At 42.5% G+C, this 25,416-nt stretch overlaps 1 protein-coding gene across 1 annotated transcript in view; it reads right to left on the minus strand.

Moving 5' to 3' along the window:
- The window catches only part of pdzrn4 (PDZ domain containing ring finger 4), a 37,214-nt gene that overhangs the window by 8,958 nt on the left and 2,840 nt on the right, over positions 1-25,416 (minus strand). Inside the window, exons 2-3 of the mRNA XM_071521267.1 lie at positions 5,933-6,204; positions 4,614-4,716 (exon numbers count right to left, since the gene is read on the minus strand). Coding sequence (XP_071377368.1) covers positions 4,614-4,716; positions 5,933-6,204 — 375 coding nt within the window. The remainder of the gene's footprint in view (positions 1-4,613; positions 4,717-5,932; positions 6,205-25,416) is intronic.

Raw genomic sequence — 25,416 nt, forward strand, 5'->3', positions numbered from 1 at the left:
AGTCTTGTTCTAGTTGTTCACCCCCCTCACATACTCTGCTGCTCCAACGTCACACATTCACCCAGATAGAGACCTAAAGCTGCAGCAGTTGCCATAACGCAACACACACACACACACACACACACACACACACATAAACACAAACACACAACTGCACACATACAGTACACCGTAGCCTAACGTAAAGCATGACAAAACACAGGACCACATGCACACACACACACGCATGCACTGATCATTTGAATTTCATTTGAATATTCATGTGCATGATAATACAGTTTTTGCTGGCTTTTATTTGCTTAATATCCTAATATAGCCTGCAGTAGCATCAAATGCAAATTAAAAACACAAACATACACACACACACACACACAGCCCCAGCATGTGTCCTGTACATCAATAAAATGAAAGCCTACCGTATCAAACCAAACCCAGCGGGTGGCAACATACGGTGCAGGTCTTTGATGGCCGTACTGATGGTATTTCACTCACTGCCCCCCCTCCCACAGGAAATTTTCTCTAAATTTAGTGTGACTCGCTACTGGCGCCTTTTGATCTCCGCTGTGTATAAAGGTAATCACATAAAGATAACACCAGGGGTAATCTTTATTAACCCTGCGCTGCCAAATTCATTTCACAGTGTTGTGAAGTTGTGAAAGGAGGGGTTGGCCGTATGGGGTAGAATGGGGCGAAGGGTAGGAGGAGGGGCAGAAGAATTAAGCCCCAGCCCCAATTTCTGGAGTATTTTTTTTCTGTCAGGGGAAAACACGATAGCAGAGACTGACAGGGGAAGTAATTAATTTCTGTGGCATTTAACCCCCTGCACAGACAGGCCTGACCTTCAAAGGTTGGTGTTTCCAAGGGGTGTATAATGTAACACCATGTGCTGGTGCTACACACACTATTTGGTACACTTCTCCAGTTTAGTGCACTGGCTGGTTTGTAGAAACCCTGACAGTGAAATAACGGCCACATACAGTAGGATCAGACAGCGCTAACGCCTTGATGTCAGCACACATTGGCCGGTACGCTGCTTCCCAGACAGCTGAAGAAGTGGATTAGTGGAGTGAGTTATCATGATGGGCAGCCTATCAGTGAATCGAGTCCAGACATGTGGAGGTCACTGGAACTGAAGGGAGTCCAGATTAGAGATGATTGGATAATAATCTGTACCGCTGTGGGGTAAAACCGAGGACAAAACTCATTTTATGTGGTTTACAATGTACTGGAACAGCCAGCAGTGCCGTGCACACTGTGACAATTGTGGAAATTTCTCTTCTTAATTTACAATATCCACCAACCATTTTCAAATCAGCAAGATCACATTTACCAGCTGTCACTACAGTGTAAGAGAAATGAAAACATATTGGCAGGTGGCGTTCTGTCTTTTAGAGCCACATTAAATATCTGCCAGCAACAGCTCAGCTTAATGTTCAATTTTGCGATTACTGAAAACTTCCATTTAAAGGAAATTAGCACCTGATCTTCATTACTCATTGTTTCAAAATTGCAGATGATTACATTCCCTCAGCTGTCACTGTTTTGCAAGCAAAGGTCTTTTAAGCTAGCAGTGGTGTTACCAGGGCATAGTTGATGCAATGATATTACCGGTGATAGTTAAAGATCCAGTTCACCTCATTACAGTAACTGTACACTGTTGACCAAACAGAGCATACATTGAAATCTGGATTATTTGACATCATTTTCTCTGGGAAGTAGATTGGATCTAAAACAGATGGATGCTGCTGAGACCCATAGTTTCTCAAAGTCTACATTGACAGCTATAATATTTTGGGTAACTTTACATTTACATGCCCTTTGTTAAACAATACCACAAGTTTGGTAATGTGAGTCTCATTGCACTTTATATTCCATAGTGAATTTTATTGTTAAGCTAGCAATAGTATATATATATCTCATTGTTTAACTGGTGGATCTCATTTAGGAGTAGAACTCTTAATTTCTGCATCTACAGTACACAGTGATGCAATAGAATAGTAATACAGATTTGGCAGACAGGCCATGTAACATAAGAGTATAGTGACAGTAGGACTACCCACATGGACAATCTGTGTGAAGCCAAGCTAAACCTGTCAGTCAGAAGTAATGTTCCTGGGAATGGCAGGCCTATTCTCCGTTTCATCCAAGAGGAAAGCCATTTATGCTTCAGTTAGATACACATGGATGGACAGAGGTAAGTGAGGACGTCTGTTTCTGTGTGTGTAGCGGAGTGTCGACCTTGTTCAGATGCTACTGCCGTCACCACATACACACACACACACAGTCATTCATCCAGATGAGACTCTAAGGTAGGCCACAGCTGGCAGCAGAGGAATCCTAATGACCCAGAATGCAGTTCACTGAACCAGGAAGTGCCTATTAAACTAGGGAGGACCACTGACAGTAGCAAATGTCACCCATCAGTGTCACCTAGAATCACCTCTGAGTTTACTGTCTAACTTGCATAATGCATCTGTGACGATAAGGAGACTTGTGCATACACACACTGCACACACACACACACACACACACACATACGCACATACGCACACACACACCTCTTCCTGGTCACAGAATTTTAAAACTACACCTTCCTAAACATGATTACTGGAGCTGCTCACTAACCAGACTGAATCTATGAATATGTAGCAGGGTGTGGCTGAGAAAATCTGTATAGATAAAAAATGTAGTGTGCTCATAAATAAATAAATAAACACAAAATTGTGTTATTCATATCTGAAATGTTTTTGTTGTGAGTCACAGCATTGTAATCTATGGAGCTGAAAATGTGAATAATTTTGAGTTATGCTTTATACAAACACCACCGAATTTATGACCAGATTATTCCCCATTTTAGCAAAAAATACATTCAATACAGCATTTATCATTCACATGACAAAATGAGCTGCCAGGTTATGCATACTCAATTATTTGTGATTCAAATGGAGACAGGTTAATATTTCACAAAGAGCAATAGGGCTTGTCAATAAAGCCACTTTGAGAGCTTTGTCATTGACAGAATTTATGGGATTCAATATTGATTTTTTTTTCTCCTTTTTTTCTTGGAGAGCTAAGCAATAACTCTTATATTCTTTGATGAGCACCCATGCCTTTTCTCTGTTTTTTTATGGCATGCTGTATGTTACAGTAAGATGCTGTGGATAGTATTGCAACATTATAGTACATATAAGGTATTACCACTGAATCTTAAAATTGTGTGTCATTCTTTTACACATCTGTGTGTCTGCTTTGGGGCAACACACAACTCCACAACATTTCAACACAACATATGCTATTAAAAACACATATTGAGACAAGGAATGTATTTTTTTTTTAAACATATGTTGAGTACAAAAGAAACACAAATGTGTGTAATCCCAAACTAGTGATGTGTTAAAAATGACACATCCCTGGGGTTCATTATCTACCAATGACTCCAAGCTTTGAGTGCAATTCAAACTCCCTCATTCTATTTAGAAGTAAGGTTTGCTATCCTCTCTCCAAGTCTCATCTTCTGAACTGAAGTTTGGCTGCTCTGATATATTTCGAGCCCTCAATCCTATCAATGGTAGATAGGTTGAGGGCTTGAAATATAAGATAAACAGAGATAAAATACATAGATTGGTAGATAATCTTCCAGGTATCTATTATTAATTGTCAATGCGAGGTCATACCATTCTATAAGAGAACTAATTTGCCCTTGGATTCATTTTCAACACAAACCTGTAAACTCATTATTTCAATAACTATATCTTAGTTTGAATCCCCACCATGCTGGAATTATCACAGATGACCCCTATTGAAATCAAGACACCACAGTGTGAATTAATGTCTCCTCAGCTGAGGTGTAGAGCGTTCCTCCATTGACACTGTGAGTGCTTTGCTGCCCGGTGCATAACTTATTCACAATTTCTATTCATCTTAAAGTGGCTGTCTGATGTGAATATTCCTGAAGGACAGCGTAAGATGAGAGACAAACTGTCTGTGCATGAAGCCATGCTGATAATTGCAATTTGTAGGTCTTAAGAGTGGGCTTTTCTTTTTGGTACAGCGGTATAAAGAATGGCCTTCCTCCTTAAATCCAGGGACTTTGCTTTTCTACACAACACAATGTAAACAGTAGATGCTCCTTTCATTGGCTTAAGTGCATTATTCATGCAGCCAATTTACTTCATGTATTGTTGTGGGACTTGTGTCTATCATACATCAGGCTAGCCTTGGATTATCCACTGGGCTGCGTATCACCAGTGGCACGACCATGGCCTTGTGTCCTACTGCGTCATTGAAAGACATTAAGCCTATTCAATCGAATCACAATAGGCTGGGAATAGGGAGCAACAAAATACAAAAAAGAGCATTTCCATTACTCAAGTATTGTGCTGTGTCCATCCTGGGCTTCCTATTGGTAAGGAACTGTATCATCACCCTTTGGTTTTCCATTCAAAAACTGAGTGTTTGTGTCACTTGCACACTAACAGTTTGATGAACAATTTGCCAGCACCCTTCATGGCCAATGCTACACAAAACAGTGTGGAAAAATACAGTGCTGTCCCAGTATGAGCACAGTACAGTTCACTTATACAGTGGAAAATCAGATCGATGTAAAACTGTACCTCATACTCGTACTCTTCGGTCCTCTCCACCTCCGCTGGCGTGTTGGACAGATACTCCGGACACTCATAGAACTCATGTTCCATGGTGTGGATGGAGTGACAGCTGGACAGAAACGAGAGAGAGAGAGAGAGAGAGAGAGAGAGAGAGACTGTCAGGTTAATATGATTATGTTCCCATTTGTATGCATGTGTTTGCTTCGTGTGTTTGTTTGCTCTAAATTGAGATGCATTGGTAATATGTTTTGCTGTTATGCTTTGTCAGTGTATGAATGATCTTAGCTTGCCAGTTAAATTTCTATCAATTTGAAAAGATGGAGATAGAAAATGAGAGAAAGAGAGGGAGAGAGACAGACAGAGAGAGAAAGCGCAAGGATGGCTGAGTAAAAGACTAAAGTAATTATTCTACACCACTAAACCCTAACCTGATGTTTACCTTACACCTTCTCTCAAACAGAACTGATTCAGTATAGTCTCATCATTTTGTCAAGGAAGGAGTCAAGTTACCTACTAACCTGTGAAAAGTTGCTATTGATTATTCTGTTAGAGTAGGCATCTTTTTCCTCATTTTGCGATAAAACTCTGATTGATCAATCACTCTTGAGTGACTGATCGACAAATAAAGAGACAAAGACAGCACTGAAGTGAAGCTACACACTGAACAACAATGTAGACATCAACCATTCCCCCAAACCAGCCATGTCCTCTGCAAAGTGTCACGATGATAGCTGCTTCTCCATAATCAGTGACCAGGGACTGGCTGATTTGTAGTTTTATAGGACAAATTGATTTCATTTGCTGGCCAGCAAAGGCCTATAAATAGCCAGAGAATGGACGTAGCGCCAGACTGCCTGCTCTATCAGCCCATTGGCTTTTAATCGCCCAGCAAAAGCTCCCATTAAAGAAAATGGATGTAGCACACAGAAGCAATTATTGCATGCAGGTTTGGCTCTGCATAATGACATTACAGGGACATACTGCTTAGCCATGCTGGGGGTTTCCACACCATAATACGACTGCTTAATAACCACAGTGAGATGAGAAAGAAGAATAGAGCAGCCTCAGGGAAGCTTTAGGTTCTTTTGGGAAGGAAAAAACAATTTCTTAGCTTGAGTGAAATACAGGGGCAAATAATTCCCAGCTCATCCAAGCGACATCCTGACACACAGTAAGCATCTGATAGTTAATGATATGTTAGTGTATGTATGTTATTGATATGTACTGTATTGTCTACTGTATATGTCTGTATGCCTGTCAGTGGATGGGTGGTAAAACCTCTACCAATGGCTACAACTGTACAGTAATATCATTGAGTCCCTCACCTGTCAGACAAAAGGAAGGGACAAATGTCAGGGACGGGTGGGGTGGCAGGCCGAAGCTTGGCCAGCGCCATGATGTGTTCAAAGGTGATGTCCGTCTGCGTGCATACATCCACAACGCACACCTCCTGTGGCCCGCCGCCGTGGTTACGGGCAACAGCAGCGGTGGCTCCGTTGGGAGTTCGCCGGAGCACCTGGACGACGATGGGGTCCCGTCTGATGGCCTCCACCACCGCCTCATCGTGGCCTGCCTTGGAGAAGTCACGCCCGTTCACCTGAGGGAAGAGGAGAGAAAGAGTCTCATGAATGTTGTTTTTATTGTATATCGCTCACTGCTGAGGAGATTGTGCACGTCAAAGACTGTTTGCATCAGTTGACTGAAAAGTTAATCGAGTGTTTTTTTGCCCTAGGGTTGAGGTGCAGGATCAGCCAGGTAGTGCTGCATTTCCTGAGCAGGTGGAGACTGTAGTATCTTCCAACTATCAAGGATGCTTCAACAAAAGGGAGCGAATGCTGGAGCTTCAGCTGGGAGACAACCTCTCTGACCACTTGGCCATCCTGCCTCCCCAGACTTTGCATGTTATCCAGTGTTGTGTATGATGCACACTGTTTTGTATTCTGTGCCCTGCAAACCCGAATTCCCTCTGCACAGTAAATACAATCAATACAATAAAAGATACTGTACTGTATCTTGAAAAGGAGAGACTTGCCAGTGGACAGTGCAAGGAGACTTCACCACACTTGTTAAAGATCACAGTGCCTCTTTTTTAACCTTTATTTATCCGGGGAAGGTTTGGCGGACATGCATGCTCTTTTTAGCAACAACCTGTTTCACATTCACACCTGGGAGCTTCGCAGTGAATCCACACTCCTCCACTGCCGGCCACTGAACGGCTCCAGCAGAGCAACTGGGAGTTAAATGCTTTTGTAAAGGGCACCTTGGCAGTAATTCTTAAGGGAGTGAGCACATTACACATTCTTCTTCCCTACCTACACTTTCCCAGCAGGTTCAGACATTTTAACTGCTGACCAACAAATCATAAGTGTGCTTCGCTAACCTTTAGGCTACTGCTGCCCAATTAGTACAGACTGTATAATGTACTTAGGCAGAATTCCTGTGTCCTCTGTCACACATTTGCCGAAGAAAAAGACTGCCAACACTGCAAAAAATGCCAAGCTGTCAAGTTTTAACTTGTTTCCAGACCTATCAAGCTCATTCTGTGATATTTTTAGTCGAATTATCTCACTGCACTGGCAGATAATCTTTCTGGTTTCAATACATTTCACGTGATACATGGCAAAAAGACTTCTTTCAAGTAATCATCATAAAACAATGAAGAAAATCTTGAAACAAGAAACTTTCTCCAATAATATTTCACTTTTACCAAGCAAAAGTCCTGAAACAAGTTACATTATCCTGAAAAAAAAAGTCACTTTTGTTGAAACCGGTAAAATTATCTGCCAGTGCAGTAAGATGATTTCACAAAAACAAAAATCCTAAAATAAGCTTAATAAGTCTGGATAACAAGATCAATAATTACTTAACAAGTCAGTTTTTGCAGTGAAAACCATATGTTCATGTGCTCGGACTTCATCTCATACAGTTTTGCACCAATATTATTTTTCAAACCAAGCCATGCTAATAGCAGTGTTGACATTCCTAAGCAATATTATGAAGCCCTTGGGATGAATAATAATAATAGTTATTAGGGCAATGCACAATAAACTTAAAGGGCAATGGACAAACAGAGGAGGGGAGGGGGAGCAGGAGTGTGCCTTCGCCCCACAGCGCACCTCATTTTTTAGCTTGTTGGTACTGCAGTTGCTATAAAACTATTGAAAACCTTTTTTGTCACACAGTGCTCCTTTGCTAAAAGCAGAACCATTTTTACCATCATTTATGCCATTTTGCGTGATGTGCTGAAAACATGCTAAGCAAGTAATTTCCAGTGCTCTGAAGAGAAGTTCCCAGTGGACACAAAGCTTCACAGAGCAGAAAGTGGACTGAGGTGGATCTGCTGGTCTTAATTTGTGAGGTCAGAAAAGGTTGTACTAACAGGGGAAGGGTGGAGGTGAGGTGTGCTCGTCTAAGACATCATACTGACAACTGTCAACTAACCTCCTTGTCAACGTGAACACACGCACACACACCCACACACACCTCTGCATCCACTCCATCTCTGGCACCCTGACACCTAGTTTGACCCAATTACAAGGCCTGGCTATGCCGAGGCTGTCAAGTTCATTTTCAATCTATCACATCCTCAGATTGATTGTCTGCATTGATTTTGGATGTCAGAGAGTGTCAGGGTGTTTCTGCAGGGCTGCCTGGCTTGTGAAAGCACCCAAATGCAAAATGTGGAATCACATACTTACCCCTCATTATCTCGTGAACGGTTTACGAAAATGAAGAATTGGATTCCAAAATGCTTCATATACAATTTTGGAACAAAACTTTAGCTGAAGTTCAGCATTAATATTTCTAATACAGAGGTAAAACTCTGTAAAAGTTAAGCGTTATCATTTTCTCAACCAAGGACTTGTTATCTACATGTTACATCATTAGGAAATATTATCTACTTGTCATCTATGTTAGCAGTAATCCTTTAAAAGATACTATGTTTTTCAATTTTGTGACATCGATCCTCTTACTTTTATTCAAATGACACATATCTCATTTCGGTAAGAAACTCTTCACTTTCTGTCCGGCAGTCAAAAATATATTTTGTGAGAGCAAACTTAAAGAATACTTTTCTCCTATTGCAGACACATGAAACCAGTGAGTGTTTCTTACAGATTCCATATACTTTAGACCTTTAGATGACGCTTTATACAGAGCGACTTACAATGAGTGAATAGGGGTTCAGTGTCTTCCTCAAGGACACTGTGACAGGAGACACGGCTCTAACGGTTTACATTACTGGACACATTGGCTGATGGCTGGATCTAACCTTTGACCTCTCTGTTATGGGATGGCCTCTCTAACCGCCAGGCCAACCTGCCACATAACACTCTTCCTCTAGATCGCATTAACTTCAGTTTACCGTCCCATCTGAACCAATGTGCATCCCTAAAAAAAGTAAAGAAAGTTCCATAACATTGTTAAGTTGTAATGAGATCCAGATGGACACATTAATCTCCAATCAGAGAGAGTGTTGTGGAAGGCGGGAAGTGATTGTGAGGCTACACCTGGCAGTGTGTTTACCTGCTGTTGTTCCTCTATCCAATCTGCCTGTTGATGAGCTAACTGGAGGCTGATTAATAGCCAGCAGATGTGACAAGGACTGGGGATAATGGCTCAGAACGTGCTGATTTTACAACTTGTGTGTTCGTGCGTATGTGTGTGTGTCTGTATCACACATTTTGCACATCATGTATATTTGCTGTAAATTCACGTTTTGTTCATATTCCCAAATCCTTCACATTGTTATACAATGCCTGCATATTGATAATTTTATAGTTTCCATAGTGTATTCTTATTTCATATATTTTTTATATATTTTCATTTCATTTATGTCATATTTTTTATATATATATTTATGTTAATATATAGCATATATTTCATATTTTGTTATATTTTCATATTGTCATATTGTATATATTCTGTATTCAGCATTCAGTTCTGTAATCCATGCTTTTCCCCATACTTTCCATTAACCATTTGCTATATTCTTGTTTATATTCTATTTTCCTGCTAATAATCTATTTTTCTTTGCTGCATGTTATTATTGCTGTTTGCTGCTGCAAACAAATATCCCCATGGATATTGTTCAAGTTTAATCTTATCATATCATGGGAGTTTTCTTTTTGTGTGTGTGCATGTGTGTGTGTGTGTATGTGTGTGTGGGCAAGCATGCGTGAGTAGTCTATGTGCACGTGCAGTCTATGTACTCCAAGCGTAGGTGTGCAGATTCCATCAATATCGAACAGTAATTCCATTTTGATTACAACTTCCCTTTCTCATAACATCTCAACTGCGCTCCTGTGACCCTGCTGATAGAGAGACAATATCATCTCATTACATCATCTGATATAACCATGAAAGCACCTCGAGAACAGTAAAAATAGACCGTTCACACCGGTCCATAGGGGCTGCTGTAATGAACCAACAGTCTAGCGCAGCCTTCATATACGTCTCAAGTTAAAGGTTACCATTGCCAATAAAAAATGGTTCCCAGTAGCCCTAAACCAAACCCTCGTCTGTCCAAACACTCCTTCCTAAAGGTCGAGGTTCATTGCGATGTGCTACAGTTTGGGAGGTCTGGATGTAGTGTATGTGTGTGTGTGTGTGGCTACTTGTGCATCAGTGTCTGTGTGTTATATCGATCCACAGCCTTTAGTGAAAATGTCAGATCTGTTTGCATGTTATCTGTGTACTTTGTCTCTTCATTGTTACTCACGTCAATAATCTATCTATCTATCTATCTATCTATCTATCTATCTATCTATCTATCTATCTAGTTAGCAAGCTAGCTACCCAAACCAAACCTTCTTCTCTGTCCAAACATTCCTCCATAAAGGCCAAGGTTTATTTAACTAGCTTTATTTTCCTGTGTAGGTGTAATGACGTCTGTCTCCACTATGTTTTCAACTTTGTTGTCATGCCGAATGCAGTAAGAATGCAAACAGTCAGTCTCATGCATATCAGGTTTTAGCTATCAACGCAACATTTTGCTGTTTGTGATCACAGTGTGGAAATTGCTGTTATATGTGTTGAAACTTGGGTGAAAGTGGCACAATGAAAGCCAATCAGTGACAGGCCTGAGGCTTTCAGTATATGCTCAAGAGAGGGCACACGTCAACCTTTAAATGTGTCACATTCAGCGTGGGGTTTTATCAGTTAGCCACTAAGCTGGCTAAATGCTGTTCTCTCTTTTAGATACAAACAGGGGAGATAAGGAAAGCACAGTGATAACAGTAAGTGTTTGTCTGTTTGTGTGAATGTGTGTGTGTATGTGTGTGTGTGTGTGTGTGTATGCACGTGAATGTGTGTGTTTGTTGAACAGAGATAAGAGCGTGATGGAAACCACTCAACCTCACAGCTAAATCTGACAGATATCGTGTCATTGTGAGCTAATGGAAGCAAACACACACACAAAACACCCCCCAACCCCAAAACACACACACACACACACATAGAGTTTAAGCAAGCATTACGTCAACCCCGAACAGAGTTGAAACAGCAGTTTCAAGGCGGTTGTTTGCATAGGCCATGTTTGACTGCACAATGCCAGTATCTCACACTGAATAGGCCTACAATGGACCGCAGAACAATACCAAGACAGCCCGTTTCCCCTAGAGAGACCCTCTGCCTATTCAACCCAGCCCTCTATCTGCCTCTGAAAAGACACAGCGCTCAACACCACCAGAAAGCTTTTCACCACAATACCCCAAACCATGATCTTTGTGAACTTCAGTTCAATACAAGTGGGGTGTTTTTACAATCATGGAAATTGGCATGTTTGTGATAAAGGAGGAAGCTCAGGTGGCGTGGCCCAAATAATCTGCCAAATCTCATTTCTCTTCCTCCTGCGCTGCATTGAGACGATTCAGAGGAGCGCTCTCGTCTGGCGAGGGCCCGCTGTCACAAATGTCTCATTTCAATAATAACAGTCTCTGACACAGAATGGCACCTAGCGCGGCACAGGGAAAGATGAGGGTTTCATAAATTTGAATGGCAGGCTGTGCAACCTGTGGGCCATGCTGGGTCAACTCAATCACATGACCCTTGCCTTGCACTGGATGAGAATACCATACTGCTATTGATACCTATGTAACAACCACCTATGGAGAACAAACAAAACAGAACGGAGGGTTTGAAATAAAGTCGAGGGAAGGGCAGTGATCCTGCTGCAGAAGCTGTAAATAGCCAGAGACCGTCTTCTGTTTTCAAACCCTATGAATATCTTACCTCCAAACAAGAGTTTGTCCTTTCATTCAATATTTCTAAAACATCAAGGATCCTTTCTGAAAAAGTATTAACATTTTGTCAACGAAGGGCTGAAGTTATTTACTGTCCTTGAAATGTGCCTTTTCTGTGTCATGGATCATTTTGTGAGATTACGTGACACTTTTTCAAATGGTGAATATTTCATTTTGGACCAAAACTCTTCAATGCAAAAGTGAAAGTGAAAAAAATAAAATAAAATAAAACAACTTTTATTATTACCCCTCAACTGCAACTATGCACCAGTTCAGATTGCTGTAAAGGGTCTGACATTTGGGCAGAGCAATTTGCACTCAAAGGTGATGAAGCAGCCCATATCTTTATTCAAGATTACTTGAGAATGGCTGAAATATATAATTCACCACCATTATATCAGTTTCAAGCTGACTATGATGACTCTCTGGACCTTTCTTAAATTGTTCATTGTTTTAACCTGTATTTAGCCTGGGAAGATTTGCTGAGCATGAATGTGTGCTCTTTTTCATCCTGCTTCACACATTCAAACCTGGCACCTTTAGTTGCTCATGGGCACCTTGACAGTAGCTGTGTAGGGAGGAGAGAGCATGTATTGTCCAGTGGGTCAAGGATTCAAGCCAGCAACTCTCCAGTCACAAGGCCTCTGCTCTAACTTGTAGCCTCCCAGTGCCATGTTTCAGGAAAATAGATGAACCCAAGAGACAATGGCTCATGCATGTAATTTGTGTATATCATTATATTTTGCGTTGATTGCCTCGACTCCCAGGGTGTTTCTTAAAGGGCTACCTTACCGACTGGGTCTGTCTCTCGTTCGTGTATCATTTACCTTCCCCCAGCAACTGGAAATAGATTATAGGAGAGGAGAAAAGTGGAGCTGCGAAGTGCTGTGTCTGTCTGTTCATCTGTGCCTCAGTCCATTTACCAAAATCTTAGTCGAACGGCAAAATTTTGACTTCAGATGGCTATAAAACAACAAAAAGCCTGACTCAACTTTAAAAATCAATGAGGAAGATACTGAAGATTCACTCATTCTCTGTTTTACATTGCAAGATAGCTTCTCTTTTCCAATCAGCGACTGTTCACTATGCATTGTAACGCTCTGCTGTTTTCCATTTCTGTATCGCACCAATTAATCAAAGTGACAAGGTATTTAATGAGAGGCAATTAGAGTGTTAACCAAAATGCAAATCAGAGAGAGAGAGAGGGACGAGAGAGAGAGAGATGCGTGTGTACATGCATTCATGTCTGTGTGTAATGCATGTGTGTGTTGTAGCAGTGTTGGCTGGGGGTGTGCGTGTGTGTGTGTGTTGTGTGCATGTGTGTGTGATAAACCGTGGCGACTGGTTCAAGGAGATTCTGCTCTCCACGGAGGATAGCGTTCTGGTCTTAGGAGGATGCTTTTACGCTGAAACGTGTTCAGCTCCCCCCCTGTGTGTGTTTATGTACCTGTGTCTGCGCCTACGTCCGTGCCTACGAGTGTGTGTACACCTTGTAATGAGTGTCCTTCACAGTTTCTCACAGATATAGGCTCCTGCACAACAGGCGAAAACAACCAATTAGTTCTGCATGAGAGAGACCGCATGACAACATGAAACATGGATTAAATAGCTGCTGTCTGGACTGACGTCAAGTAGCCCTCACAGGTCAATCCCTTCCACATCATACAGTATCTGTCTGCAGTGGATTAGGCTGTGTGTCCGCTGGGAATCTCTCTTCACAGTGCTGGCTTGTTTCATTTTTAGCTTTTAGCTTCAGCCAGAGAGTTAAAAGTTAAAAATGTTTGAACTTTAAGCAAAAGAGTGATGTGCTTCATTTTCAGTAGTCTCACAGAAACAGCAGACCATCACCAGTGCTTCCTACACATATCAGTTTAGTGACACTTTAGCTAATAGTAGCAGGATGACAGGGTGGCCTAGTGGTTAGAGAGAGTTAGAGCGTCCTTCACCTGGGTGACCTGTGTTAGGGCCCATCTGCAAGCACCTGCAAACACTGACTCTCTCCCATCTCCAGGGAGGCTGCTCTGTAGCTGATCCTGCACTCTGATCTCCCTGTGGAGGGGTAAAGCAAAAAGACAATTTGTCTTGCATTATTATTGTCACTAAAGGAAAAGTCTAACCTTGGATACTCGTCATCACTCTTTGGGATGAAATATTGTGATTTACTTTTTTGCCGTGCCCACTTTATTTCTTTCTTCAACTTGAAACTACTTCAGTTTGTGATTCCATACGTTTCCCAGAATGATTTTTGACAAACCCCAGAAAAGGGGCATGAACTTGTTGTTTCCAATCAAAGGTGGGCACCTTTGATTGCAAACATAGATAGCCAGCTAGCCAACTAGTTTATGATTGCGGCCATACAACTTACTCAAAACACCACGTCTTGTGGTTGCATGCATTCTGGTCTATTGAGGCTACTGTTGGTGGAGAAATTGGTCTCTCTGCCTCTTCTACGATGGATTTCTCCCTCTTCTCCCTTCTCTGTTGAACATCAGCGCAAAATAGTGAGTCTAGAAAGAAGCCTTTGCTCTTTGATTTTGAGGGGTTGACCAAAACGTTTACCGTTGATTTTGTTAAATTTGTTGACGTGACGTCACATTGTCTACGTTTGACCAGTTATCCAAGACAATAAAATACACCAACAAACAACAAAATGGGCCCAGAATGGAAGGTCTATCTCCGATAGATGGTTTTTATCAGTGTTCAAGTGTTTTAGGCTAGATTTTTCCTTTACAGAAAAAAGCTTGCTTGTTGGACTCGGGCTTATTGCCAACAGATCTGACAAAGACAATGATGATATACTGTGGTCTCCTTTTCCTCACTCACTGACTCACCCTCTGCTGTTTCCTTTAATTTGTCTCATGGATTTGTGTTTTCTTATCTCTACCTTTGTTTCTCTCGCTCTCCTTTCTACGGAGTATTCTTTTTTCGCTGTCAAGGTTTCTCTCCTTTCTGTTTCTGTCTGTCTCGTTTCTAATTCTACATCGCTCTACCCCCCCCCCCCCCCTTCTGTTTCTGTGGGTGTCTAGGGTTTTCTCTTCTCTGTCTCTCTCTCTTTCTCTCTCTCTCTCTGTCTGTCTCCCCCCACCCCTAGCGTAACAACAGCAGCGATGGAAACAAGCACGTAGACATCAGAGGCTGTTGACTTGTGACTCTGTCATGCCAAGCAGCCATTTCTGATGTAAGTGGGGGAAATCAAAGGTTAACATCTGTCAGCGAACGCATTAAGAACCATCTCATTTCCTGCTCTTTGTACCACTTCCATATGCAAGGCAGGCTTCCTTTCAATTAGACCTCATGAATACAGATACTTCCCACTCGTAAAGCATTGGAATGAAACATGGTTTCTCTTGTATTATGCTTTTTGGAATTACAATACAAGCAGTAAAATCACAGCAGTGCATGTGTTTGTGATTCTTCAAGGCAGAGACATGCCCCCATTCTGCATCATCAGAAAGGTGATACTATATGTGTAAAGCTAAAACAGGATATAAGCTTGCATGAGCGCCAATTAAAACATTCTTCCCTTGACTTTTTAACCCAGTGTACCATTGAAATAAAAAAAGATGATGGCAAAAGGCAAGGGGCTTGTCTCATGCTGCCTGCTTTAACCCATAGTCTTATTCAACATCTACATCTCCAGTTGCCAATGCCAACTTGGCAGTTTTCTTCATTTTCCATCATCAAATGACTAATGCCTGGCGGGCTCATACATCATGGCAGGGCCAATGTGTCTGTGTTTAACTAATGGGCTCTGTGTCCTCAACCAGCCATGGATGGCACGGGTTATGACAAACTGCATCAACAAGACATTCATTACCCTCAGCATCCTAGCAACCAAATCACAATTACTGCGATCCACGAGTGAGCATCCGGCCCCGCTGCCTCGCTCTTATCCCTCGTGCACCACGCTGCCAATGCATAAATTAGCCTGCTTTTGTCACGTCAGGGGGTGGCGGGCGGAGAATTAGCCCGGTTTGTTTTGCGTGTGATGTGAGAGGGCGTGCTGATGGTGGATGACTGCAAAACTTCTCCTCTGACAAATCAATACATGTCACTTTTACTTTCACTCTGTGAGGAGTGTGTGCCGGTAAATATATATGTATGTGTGTGTTCATATATATGTATGTGTCTAGGTAGGAGTAATAGTGTGTTTGTGTGCATGTCTGTGTGTGTATACGTGCGTGTGTGTGTGTGCATCCATGCAGATAGTTGTCTTGACTGACTAATGTACTTGGCCTGCACAGTACCAGGACTCTATTGTTGCACTGTGTCCTCCCCACAGTCATTAGATTGCCATTAATCTCTCGTCTGCCATTAAAACAACAGCCAGCGAGCAGGACTGAACAATAGACCGGCCCTCCCTCCATCCCCTCGACACATACTAGCAATGTGTTTGAATTAGGCTCTCGGGGGTCAGCGATTAGACACACATAATTCATCCAGCCGGCTGAGTTCACAGGGAGGTTATGTGTTACTCCTCTATATGGGAAAGGTGCACGACATCAAGTGTCCATCTGAACGCGTTATTTAATCTCTAGTTTAAAATCATATTTATCTCAACACAAGTGAAAGCAGGGCAGTGGAACGTAGCGCTGTTGCTTGTTTTGTCAAAGAGCCATGGTGCTGGAATCATCTTTGCCATAAAGTAAATCAGTAACCAGTACGCATGAGTTTTGTACCAAAATGATGTGTCCACCATGTTTAAAAAGAGACTAAATGATTTAGAGGACTGCAGGTAAATTAATGCTTTGCTTGAAAAAGCAAAATAGCATTTGGAAAATAGTGTTTGGAAATATGCCCAAAGATGATTTTTGTGCGAAGTTGTTTTTGGAAAAAGAAAGTGTCGCCTGGGTTTGGCTTAGTGCAGCAGTTGACTTTTTTCTGTGGGTGGTAATGACCCATTCAAGATCCCATTCAGTTTCTGCTTCCCTTGTTTCCATTGTTGTGGGTCTCGGCAACAGCAGTGCTGTGGTGAGCCAGATAGACACACTACTGGGGGTTTAATAGTGTCAGGAAAGCAACAGCACATGGCAACCACCAGCCAAGAGGGAGAGATAGGGTTGACTGAGTACATCAGTTGAAAATTAGCATGGCTTCTGATTGCTCCAAGCATTTTGAATACTCATAAGTCTGGAACAGCAAAACATTCCCAAATTAATAATGCCTCTTTGACTTATAGCAACAATCTAGAGAGGAAAAATGGCTGGAAACTGATGCTGGACCCAAGAGCATCTTTGACTGAGTCATTTTAGTTCCACTAAATCAGTGGGGTGAAGTTTATCTTAAAACTAAGACTCTTAGAGCTAGTGAGAGCAAGACATACAGTAAGGAGGCATCTTTATTGGATGCCAGTTTCCTTTGAATTCTTTTCACACGAGCACAGATTTGGTTGAGGGCAAAACGAGCTGGCTCCGGATGCAGGGGCATAATTAGCAAAACATGCTAAAGCCTGGAAAGTGAAAACATTTTACAGGCGAGGAGGAAAATAAAAGATTTATGTGCGGCTGTTTGCATAAAATTAAGAGAGGTTTTTTTTTTTTTAAATAAGCCTAGAGTGTGAACTTACTTTTTTTTTTCTCCCCCCCCACCTAACGCTTGCCTTTTTCATTTTAAAGTGATGCATGTTTATGCTCACTGGAAGCACCTAACCTATTAGCATTATTCATAACATGAAGCTTCCCCAGTCCGCCCTTTGGTGGAGAAGAAAAACGACTTCACACTTCGCTAACTGCGAACGGGCGAGAAGAGCTATTCCTGGAGTGAAAAATACCTTCGGTTCCAAAAGCACAGTTGGTTAGTTAACTGAGAGACATACTGAGGTGCAATTAACCACCCATTCGACCCGCCTCAATCAAGACTTTAGACTGTATTCAGAGTTCCAGGCAGCTGAGTAGGTCTACAGTATGAGTGAGTGAATGGCTAATCACATCCACCACCAATGCATTATCAGTCGGATGATGATTAGTGACTGCGTTCCGGTAATTTTTAGGCAGTATCGCAGATTGACTCGTTAAATTAGACCATTGATTCTCAAAATGGGTCACAGGCCTAATTCTGGTGGGTCTCTCCACATAATAAGAACATGTGGATCATCATTTCATGAGCCAAGGCTGTATTTACTCAGGAAGATTAAACTGATTTTTAACTTCTTGTGGCCCGGATCTGATCTTTTCATGGCTGGAGAAGGGAAAAATCAGCTTTCAGTGTTGTTTGGCGGTCTTCTGTTCCTGTCTGACTGCAGCATGTATTTCTCATTTCAGTCAATATAGGGCTGAGGGATCAACTTGAGGGTTAGATATTTCTTTCCAGTTTTATAACAACACCAAAAGTTAATATGGTTCATATTGTCCAAACATCTCTGAAGCATTTCTGCTTGAGCAATTCTTACAGTTAACCATGAGAAGAGTCAGGAGACGGAGAGTCTTTGTATTTTTGTCAGTCAACATTTCGTCTGCAGACCTGTTTTAAGAAATACAAAATACAGCAAGGAGATCGCTTAATGTAACATCGCTATTGGGTGAAAATCTTGTTTCTCTAAAATATCAACTTTTGAGGAACTAAGAAAAACTGCCTTGTTTTGCTTGCATTTTTCAGTTTATCCAGTGGGTTTTGAAAGGATTTAATAAACCCAAACGTAATAGAATTTTCCCAAACCATGTCATCCAAATCACCAAAATCGGAGTTGTGTGGTCTTCACCAGACACTGATGCTATGTAGTCTTGTTCATTGTTCACAGACCTTTTTTGGGGAGTTTGCGTAGGCTGCTTGACACATGCTATGATTTCTGCAGTATTAGCTATCCACTCAAACATTCCCGAGACCTAACAAGATTTAATGAAAACAAAGCCAAAGAAGAGACAATCTAATACACTTCCCCAAACTAACAACAACCAAACACCCGTCCACACACAGTGCTCCAACCCCTCTCCATCCTGAGGGCATTTCCCATCTCAGCACAAGGCTCATAGTTACACCCCGCGCTAAGTGTAATCATCCCCCCTACCATGCAGATGGTTTAGTGTTATCCTATCTGTAACTGGACTCGGCGCCAGGCACTGAGTGGGCCTAATGACTCCTAAACCCAAGTTGGTTAAGTGGGAACTCAACACCAGCGCCCTGCAGTAACCTAATCTCCCTCTGGACCACCTGGACCCAGCCTGCACACTATGGGTCCAAAATGCATTTGGCACTGGGGAGTTGGGCGATTAGTCCACAATAATACATTCACATTTTATGCATTTAGCTGACACTCTTATCCAGGCAGTTACTGTACAAAGAGTGCAACGGCAGAATTCGCTTAAATTCCTATCTGACAGCGGTGTGTATGATGTCAGGATGGCAGAGAGAGAGAGACAACATCATCACCAACGTTACAAGCAACCAACTGTAAGAAGTTGAAGACTCGGGAGACAATAGAAGAAGAACAAAAAGTGGAGCTTTTCTTTTTATAGGATACTGACATTTGGTCTCCGATGAGAATTGCACCTTCGTTGCCAAAGAACTCATCCAAAGATTTGAGAAATTGTACGGTGATGTGAAGGATGTTGGCAGTTGCTCGTTTCAGAATTTGTGTGTGTACCACTGGAAAAAATAGGAAAGAGCGTTTTAGCATGATTTCTGGGGGGATTTTTGTGCATATTTTGTGTGGTGCGTGTGTGTGCATTTTTGTAGCATATACAAATGCCTGCAACGTATCCATAACAGCTCCAGATGGTTCGTCGTAACATCTGCCTAACCCGACACAACATAGCCTGCAGCGTGTGGCCATAAGGTGTATTATTGGGTTATTCTGGCACAAGGTTAGCTTCAAACCAAATAACAGTCACCGTCTGACAGCACACACACAGAGTAGAGGAAATTAGTGTCTCTCTCTCACACACACTCACACGCACACACATACTGAATGACAGGCTTCCTGTTCCTGTCTCTTTCTTTATAGGGTGAACACCGACACACACACACACACACACACACACAGTCAGTGGCACCTCAGAGGGCGGGTTATGCCAAACTGTATTAATGAGACGGATAGACAGAGGCAGTGACAAACAGGCAGAGAGACGGACAGGGGCAGCGGAGTGGAACGGACATGAAACAGTGTGTGGTGACTGATAAGTGATGGGTGGAGGAGGAGGGCGGGACCATCCATTTTGGAGAGGGCGAGGCAAGGAAGGAAGGAATGAAAGGCAAATGAGAAAGACCTATTTCAATGACTTATTGTCACTTCTCACAAGGCACAAAACTCTCCCTTTCTCACTCACTCCCTAGTTCTCTCTTTTCCTCCGTCCCTTGCTCTACTACTGCACTTTTTTTTACTTTACTTCTTCTCCATCTCTTTATTTCCCTTTCTCTCTCCCCCTTTCCCTTTCCATTTCTCTGTCATTCAGCCCCCTCCCACCTCTGTCTTTCCCTGTTTCTCCGGGTTCCTATCGTCTTGGCCAGGCCACTTGGCTGTTCGGTGAGTATGGTAATCAGTGAGAGGCTGATAACAACTGATAAGTCCCCTTGTCTGGAGGCTAAGAGCTTGACTGACATTTTTACACAGCTGTAAAAAGGGACAGTGCGCTATAAAGCTGATGGATGGAGGCTTGGATCGTGTGTGATTTTCCTCGTATGCGTGTGTGTGTGTCTGCGTACATGCATATAAACACGCGCATGCATCTGTTTATATAGCCTATGGGAGTGTATGTGCAAATGTGCTTATACATGATTAACATGATTGTGTACCTGTGAGCTTGTGTGTCTTTAAGCGTGTGTACACATGTGTTTGTATGCCTCCCATGTGCTGTTGCATCCTTCACCTTGTCACACACACACACACACACACACACACACACTCCTTCTCTGTCTTCCAGTCCTTGGCCTGGATGTCTGGAGGGGAGACGGAGTGCAGAGGAGTGTCACTCTCCCCACAGTGAGGGCTTTCATCCTGGGCTTATCAGAGCCAGCGCAGGGGGAGATCGCTGGCTGCTGGAGCGAAACGCTGGCCGTCCCCGTCCCCCCTCCACCTCGGCCCTGCCTTCGCATGACTTTGTGACCCCCCGCCTCACACACACACACACACACACACACACATGCAGCCAGGAAGGGAAGTGTATGCATGTTCACTTGCAGCCAGACAGACAGACACACACAAAGAAAGAGACAGCTAAACTGATAGATTGACGTACAGGATGACAAGCCTTTGTCTTGATCTACCTCTCACTCGGTTTCTCTGTCACTCTCTCTTTCTCTCTCATGTACACACACACACACACACACATATGTGCGTGCAAATGCACACCCACATTTGTTTATATTCAAAATATCTCATCACACTCTTCCTATTTTTCCTCTATTTTTAAACTTTCACACGTGTGTTCCTAGAACACACAACAACACCACCAGGATGTTGTTTCCCACATTAACCTGGCACTGATGCTGAATAATCACCCATTTCCCCTTTCCTTTTTTGGCCGGGGCCCAGAAGACGTGCTACCCGTGGTGACAAGGCCATATGCAGCTCTAAATCATGTGATATTATCACCACGCTGTGCTCCGACGAGCCCCATAACCATGATGGAAGACACCAGATGATCTGTGTACAACAGCAGAGTTCATTTCCAAAGTGCTGTATTAACATTTTGGGGAAAGACTTCATTCCCTGAAGTTCATCAGTCAGTATTTCTAAGCCAATGGATCCAGTCCAGTCTGTAAATCTGCAATTAAAGATATAAGCTTCCACAAGATTTAATCTGTTGATGTTATAATGCTACAACAGAGATATGATAGGTGATGGTGTTGTAAAGTGATTTTTCTGACACACAATACTAAACTGACATCCACAACCAACCATGCCAAGTGTGTGTTTGTGTGTACGTGAGAGAGAAAGAGAGGTGAGATGAGGACGATAAAAGTCATTTTGAGTTGCTAACCAGAGGTCAGGCTTGTCAAATGGAATTAGACTCACAGGTGAAAAGGTCACACTCACCCACACAGGCCGACAGACAGACAGACAACTTGTTGGGTTGAAAAATGCTAGAAAAAAATGAAAAGGTCACTTCATTCAATACTTGCTGCAAAGCTCAAAATCCCATCAGAGAGACAAGAGAGACACGGACAGAAAGAGAGAGTGGAAAAAAGATAAAAATCAGAATTCTTGGCCGGTGTCGTGCTTCTCTAGGAAGTGGACAGTTGATCAGTCAGGTGAGACCTCCCTTTGGTCTTCTCTGTCACATTTTATGGACCACACACATTATTCAGAATAGAGCACTAGGGGCATAAGATGGATGGTTAAATTTATTACCTTTCTACCTTTATTCCCTGCCTTATTTCCTTACCTTATTACTCTTATTACTCTGATCTATCGTACATTCTAGGGTCACAGGAATGTTTTGCTGTTGTTTTTTTTCAAGGAGATATAATAGAATGTTTATTTTCTCATGGCTCTCATGAATTTTTAGCAGGTTTTGACACACTCAACACATAAATGACCTTTCCATTCTAGTGAGAAAAACCAAAAGACCAAAACTGCAGTTGTGTTTTTACCCCAGCAACATCAACATATTCCACCTTTTGAATGGTGATTCCACTCTGGATGATGTCATGCTCCAGGTCTGAGGTGGCCATATGGAGGTGACGGCTGTGTGAGTCTGACCAGTGCTTCCCCTGCTCTGTGTGGCGCTCGCTGGACACCGTAGGAGGTGAGGGGGTGGAGGGGTTTCTGTCTCGCCCCATCATGCTGTCTAACAGGCTGGACATGTGGCACAGCATCTGTCTCCGGAGGACAGAGCCACGACAGAGAGAGGCCCGGTCCACAACCACACACACACACACACACACACACACACACACACATACACACACACACACACACACACACACAATAAACATAACAGTGCTGCCGGGTTAAAACTTCTTATCTCCAAAATGTGAACTTTTCACAAACTAAGAAAAGCAGCCTTGTTTTTAGCTTGACCACCATGCATGTTTGAGTTTATCCAATGAGTTTTTAATGGGTTTCATAAGCCCAAGGGATGCCGAATTTTCACATTTTCTCAACCCTAAGAGGAGCATGTAATCCTTCAACGGAAATTAAAACCATGAAAGCTTGCCAAAATTAGAATTATGAGGCAATATGAGCAATAAGCACATGCAGGTACACACACACGCACATTCACATGTATGCAGGCACATGTAGGCACACGCATGGATACAGATGGATAGACACATGGATGGATACACATTCACAAATACACAATTCCACAATCATTCTACAATTTCATCACACTGGGAAGACTGTTGAATCAATACATTGTGAAGTGGGTGATCTGTGTTGTCCAGGATACTCTCCTATTGCACACTACATTTAGTGATTCAAGATTACATTCAATAGTAGAACCAACATCCAATAGCTGAACCTAGCTCAATAAGCAGCTAAATAAGAGGCCCTTTCCTGTTCTGTTAAATTTAGATTCATCACTTTTTCCTCCATAGAAAACAAAATCTCTTCTATCACTTAGAACAAGCAGGGATCAGGGGAAGATTAAACACAGGATAGAGACAATGTGATACAATGGTGCTGACCCTGTTACAACCAAGAGGACAAAACACATCTCTCCTATGAGGCTATGTAGGCCAGAGGCTGTGGGGCAATTTAATACAGCCACTAGCAAAATACACAGAATGGCAATCGCTACAGCGAGAATGGAGCCACACAGCCACACATATGGATGGATGCATGTGAGTGTGAACAAATACACACACAGGCACACACAAACACACACAGTCACAAATGAAAGTTGAATCTGAGCAGTCTGACGAGAGTCATAAATCTCCTGGTGGCCGCTGGGCAGCCGGGGTCGGGCAGCCAGGAATCCTGTCAGAATGGAGCGGCTGTGTGAACAGATAGAGCCGCTGTGCTATCAGAGACACTGAGGCAAGCCTGCAGGCTGAACACTGGAAATGGCCTCTGAAACGCTCTGCTACTTGTTCGAAATGAAAGGTGTATAATTGAACACTTCTATTCCAAACATGCTATATCCATTTTGGGAGGAAAAAAAAAACATTACCTGAAGGTTAGCACTCTGTAACACTGAAAAAGCAGCAATGCATTTTGTAGAAGCGTTATGATTTCATAAACTTTTTCTGCCCAGGGACAACAGATGCAAATTAGCTGGAAACTGGTGCAGTTTCTTTTAAATTGTGCATTGTCCCTGTAAAAATAAACAATAAAAAATAATCAAAAATAAACCAATAAATCAAGTTAACTACCAGACTTAAACGAGTAAACATGTCATGCCCCACAAATGATGCAGGCACCTTGAGCCAATCAGTAACAAGTAAACAAAGGTTGTAGTGCCTTCCTAAGGCCAATCAGTAAAATTTTGAAAATGACAAAACAGAGCAGTGACACACGTCATTCCCCGAAGTTTCATCAAAATCCAATCAGTGGCGTCCGAGATATTGTACGTGACGCACAGACAATTAAACATCGTAGCGCCCCCCTAAGGCCAATCAGTAAAATTTTGAAAACGGCAAAATGGAGCAGTGACACACGTCATTCCCCGATGTTTCATCAAAATCCAGTCAGTGGTGTCCGAGATATTGTGCATGACGGATGGACAGACAGACGGATGGACAGATGGACGGACTGATGGGGCCGATCCATAGTCCCTCCCCCAGGTTCATTGTGGGGGTCAAAAAGCAACATTATTTATCTTTATTTTTTCATTATTGAGTAAGTGTCATATTTTTCAAATGGTGGGCATTTGAATGACACTCATTTGCAGTTAGGCATTAATTAATAATCCTTTACAATTCTATTTGAAAAGAGCACCAACACATCAAACTGAGTTTCCTAAATGCCTCACTGGTCTCACAGGGAATCCCACTGTGGAGGAGTCACAGAGCAGGGAGGGAGCTTCTGGAGAGACGAGGGAGTGACAGAAACACAGCGAGAGAGATTCAGCGCTGGAGCATGTGAGGACAAACCAGAGAACGACAGCGTATATTTCCAATCCACCAGTACCGTTTTACACCTGTATTGTCCCTGCTATGCCTATGGTACAGTATCAGCATCATTTAGATTTCTACTGGAATAATGAGCAGGCGTCGTCCTTTTGAAAGTGGACCAGTACCAAAAACACATATGAGAGTCTGTGATGTGGTGTGTGTGGGTGTGGGTGTGTGCCAGAAAAGAAAGCAGAGAGGAGAAAGACAGATTGTCAAGAGAGAGAGAGAGAGAATAATGAGGGTTAGAGAAGGAGACAGAGTGAGGAAGGAGGGAAAAGAAATGAGTCTGGAGTGTGGACAGGAAACAGAGATGGAGGGATTGTTGAGGAATCTCTCTGGATTTGCAGAATCCCCTCTGCTTCTGAGTTTCGGCACAAAGTCACACTGACACACTTACTGCCTGGTGAGCTACAGCCCCCAAACTGATTTACTGTCTCTTCCTTTCTTTCTTTCTTTCTTTCTTTCTTTCTTTCTTTCTTTCTTTCTTCATTCTTTCTTTCTTTCTCTCTGTCAGTCTCGGTGTTGCTGTGAACTGCAGGTGTCTGAGTGTGGGATTAGGAACATATAGGCAT

The sequence above is a fragment of the Centroberyx affinis genome, unplaced genomic scaffold (genome assembly GCF_046629955.1).
Source record: "Centroberyx affinis isolate AG114_WGS23_722 - 3 ecotype Tasmania unplaced genomic scaffold, CSIRO-AGI_Caff_v1 ptg000879l_1, whole genome shotgun sequence".
Lineage (NCBI taxonomy): Eukaryota > Metazoa > Chordata > Actinopteri > Beryciformes > Berycidae > Centroberyx > Centroberyx affinis.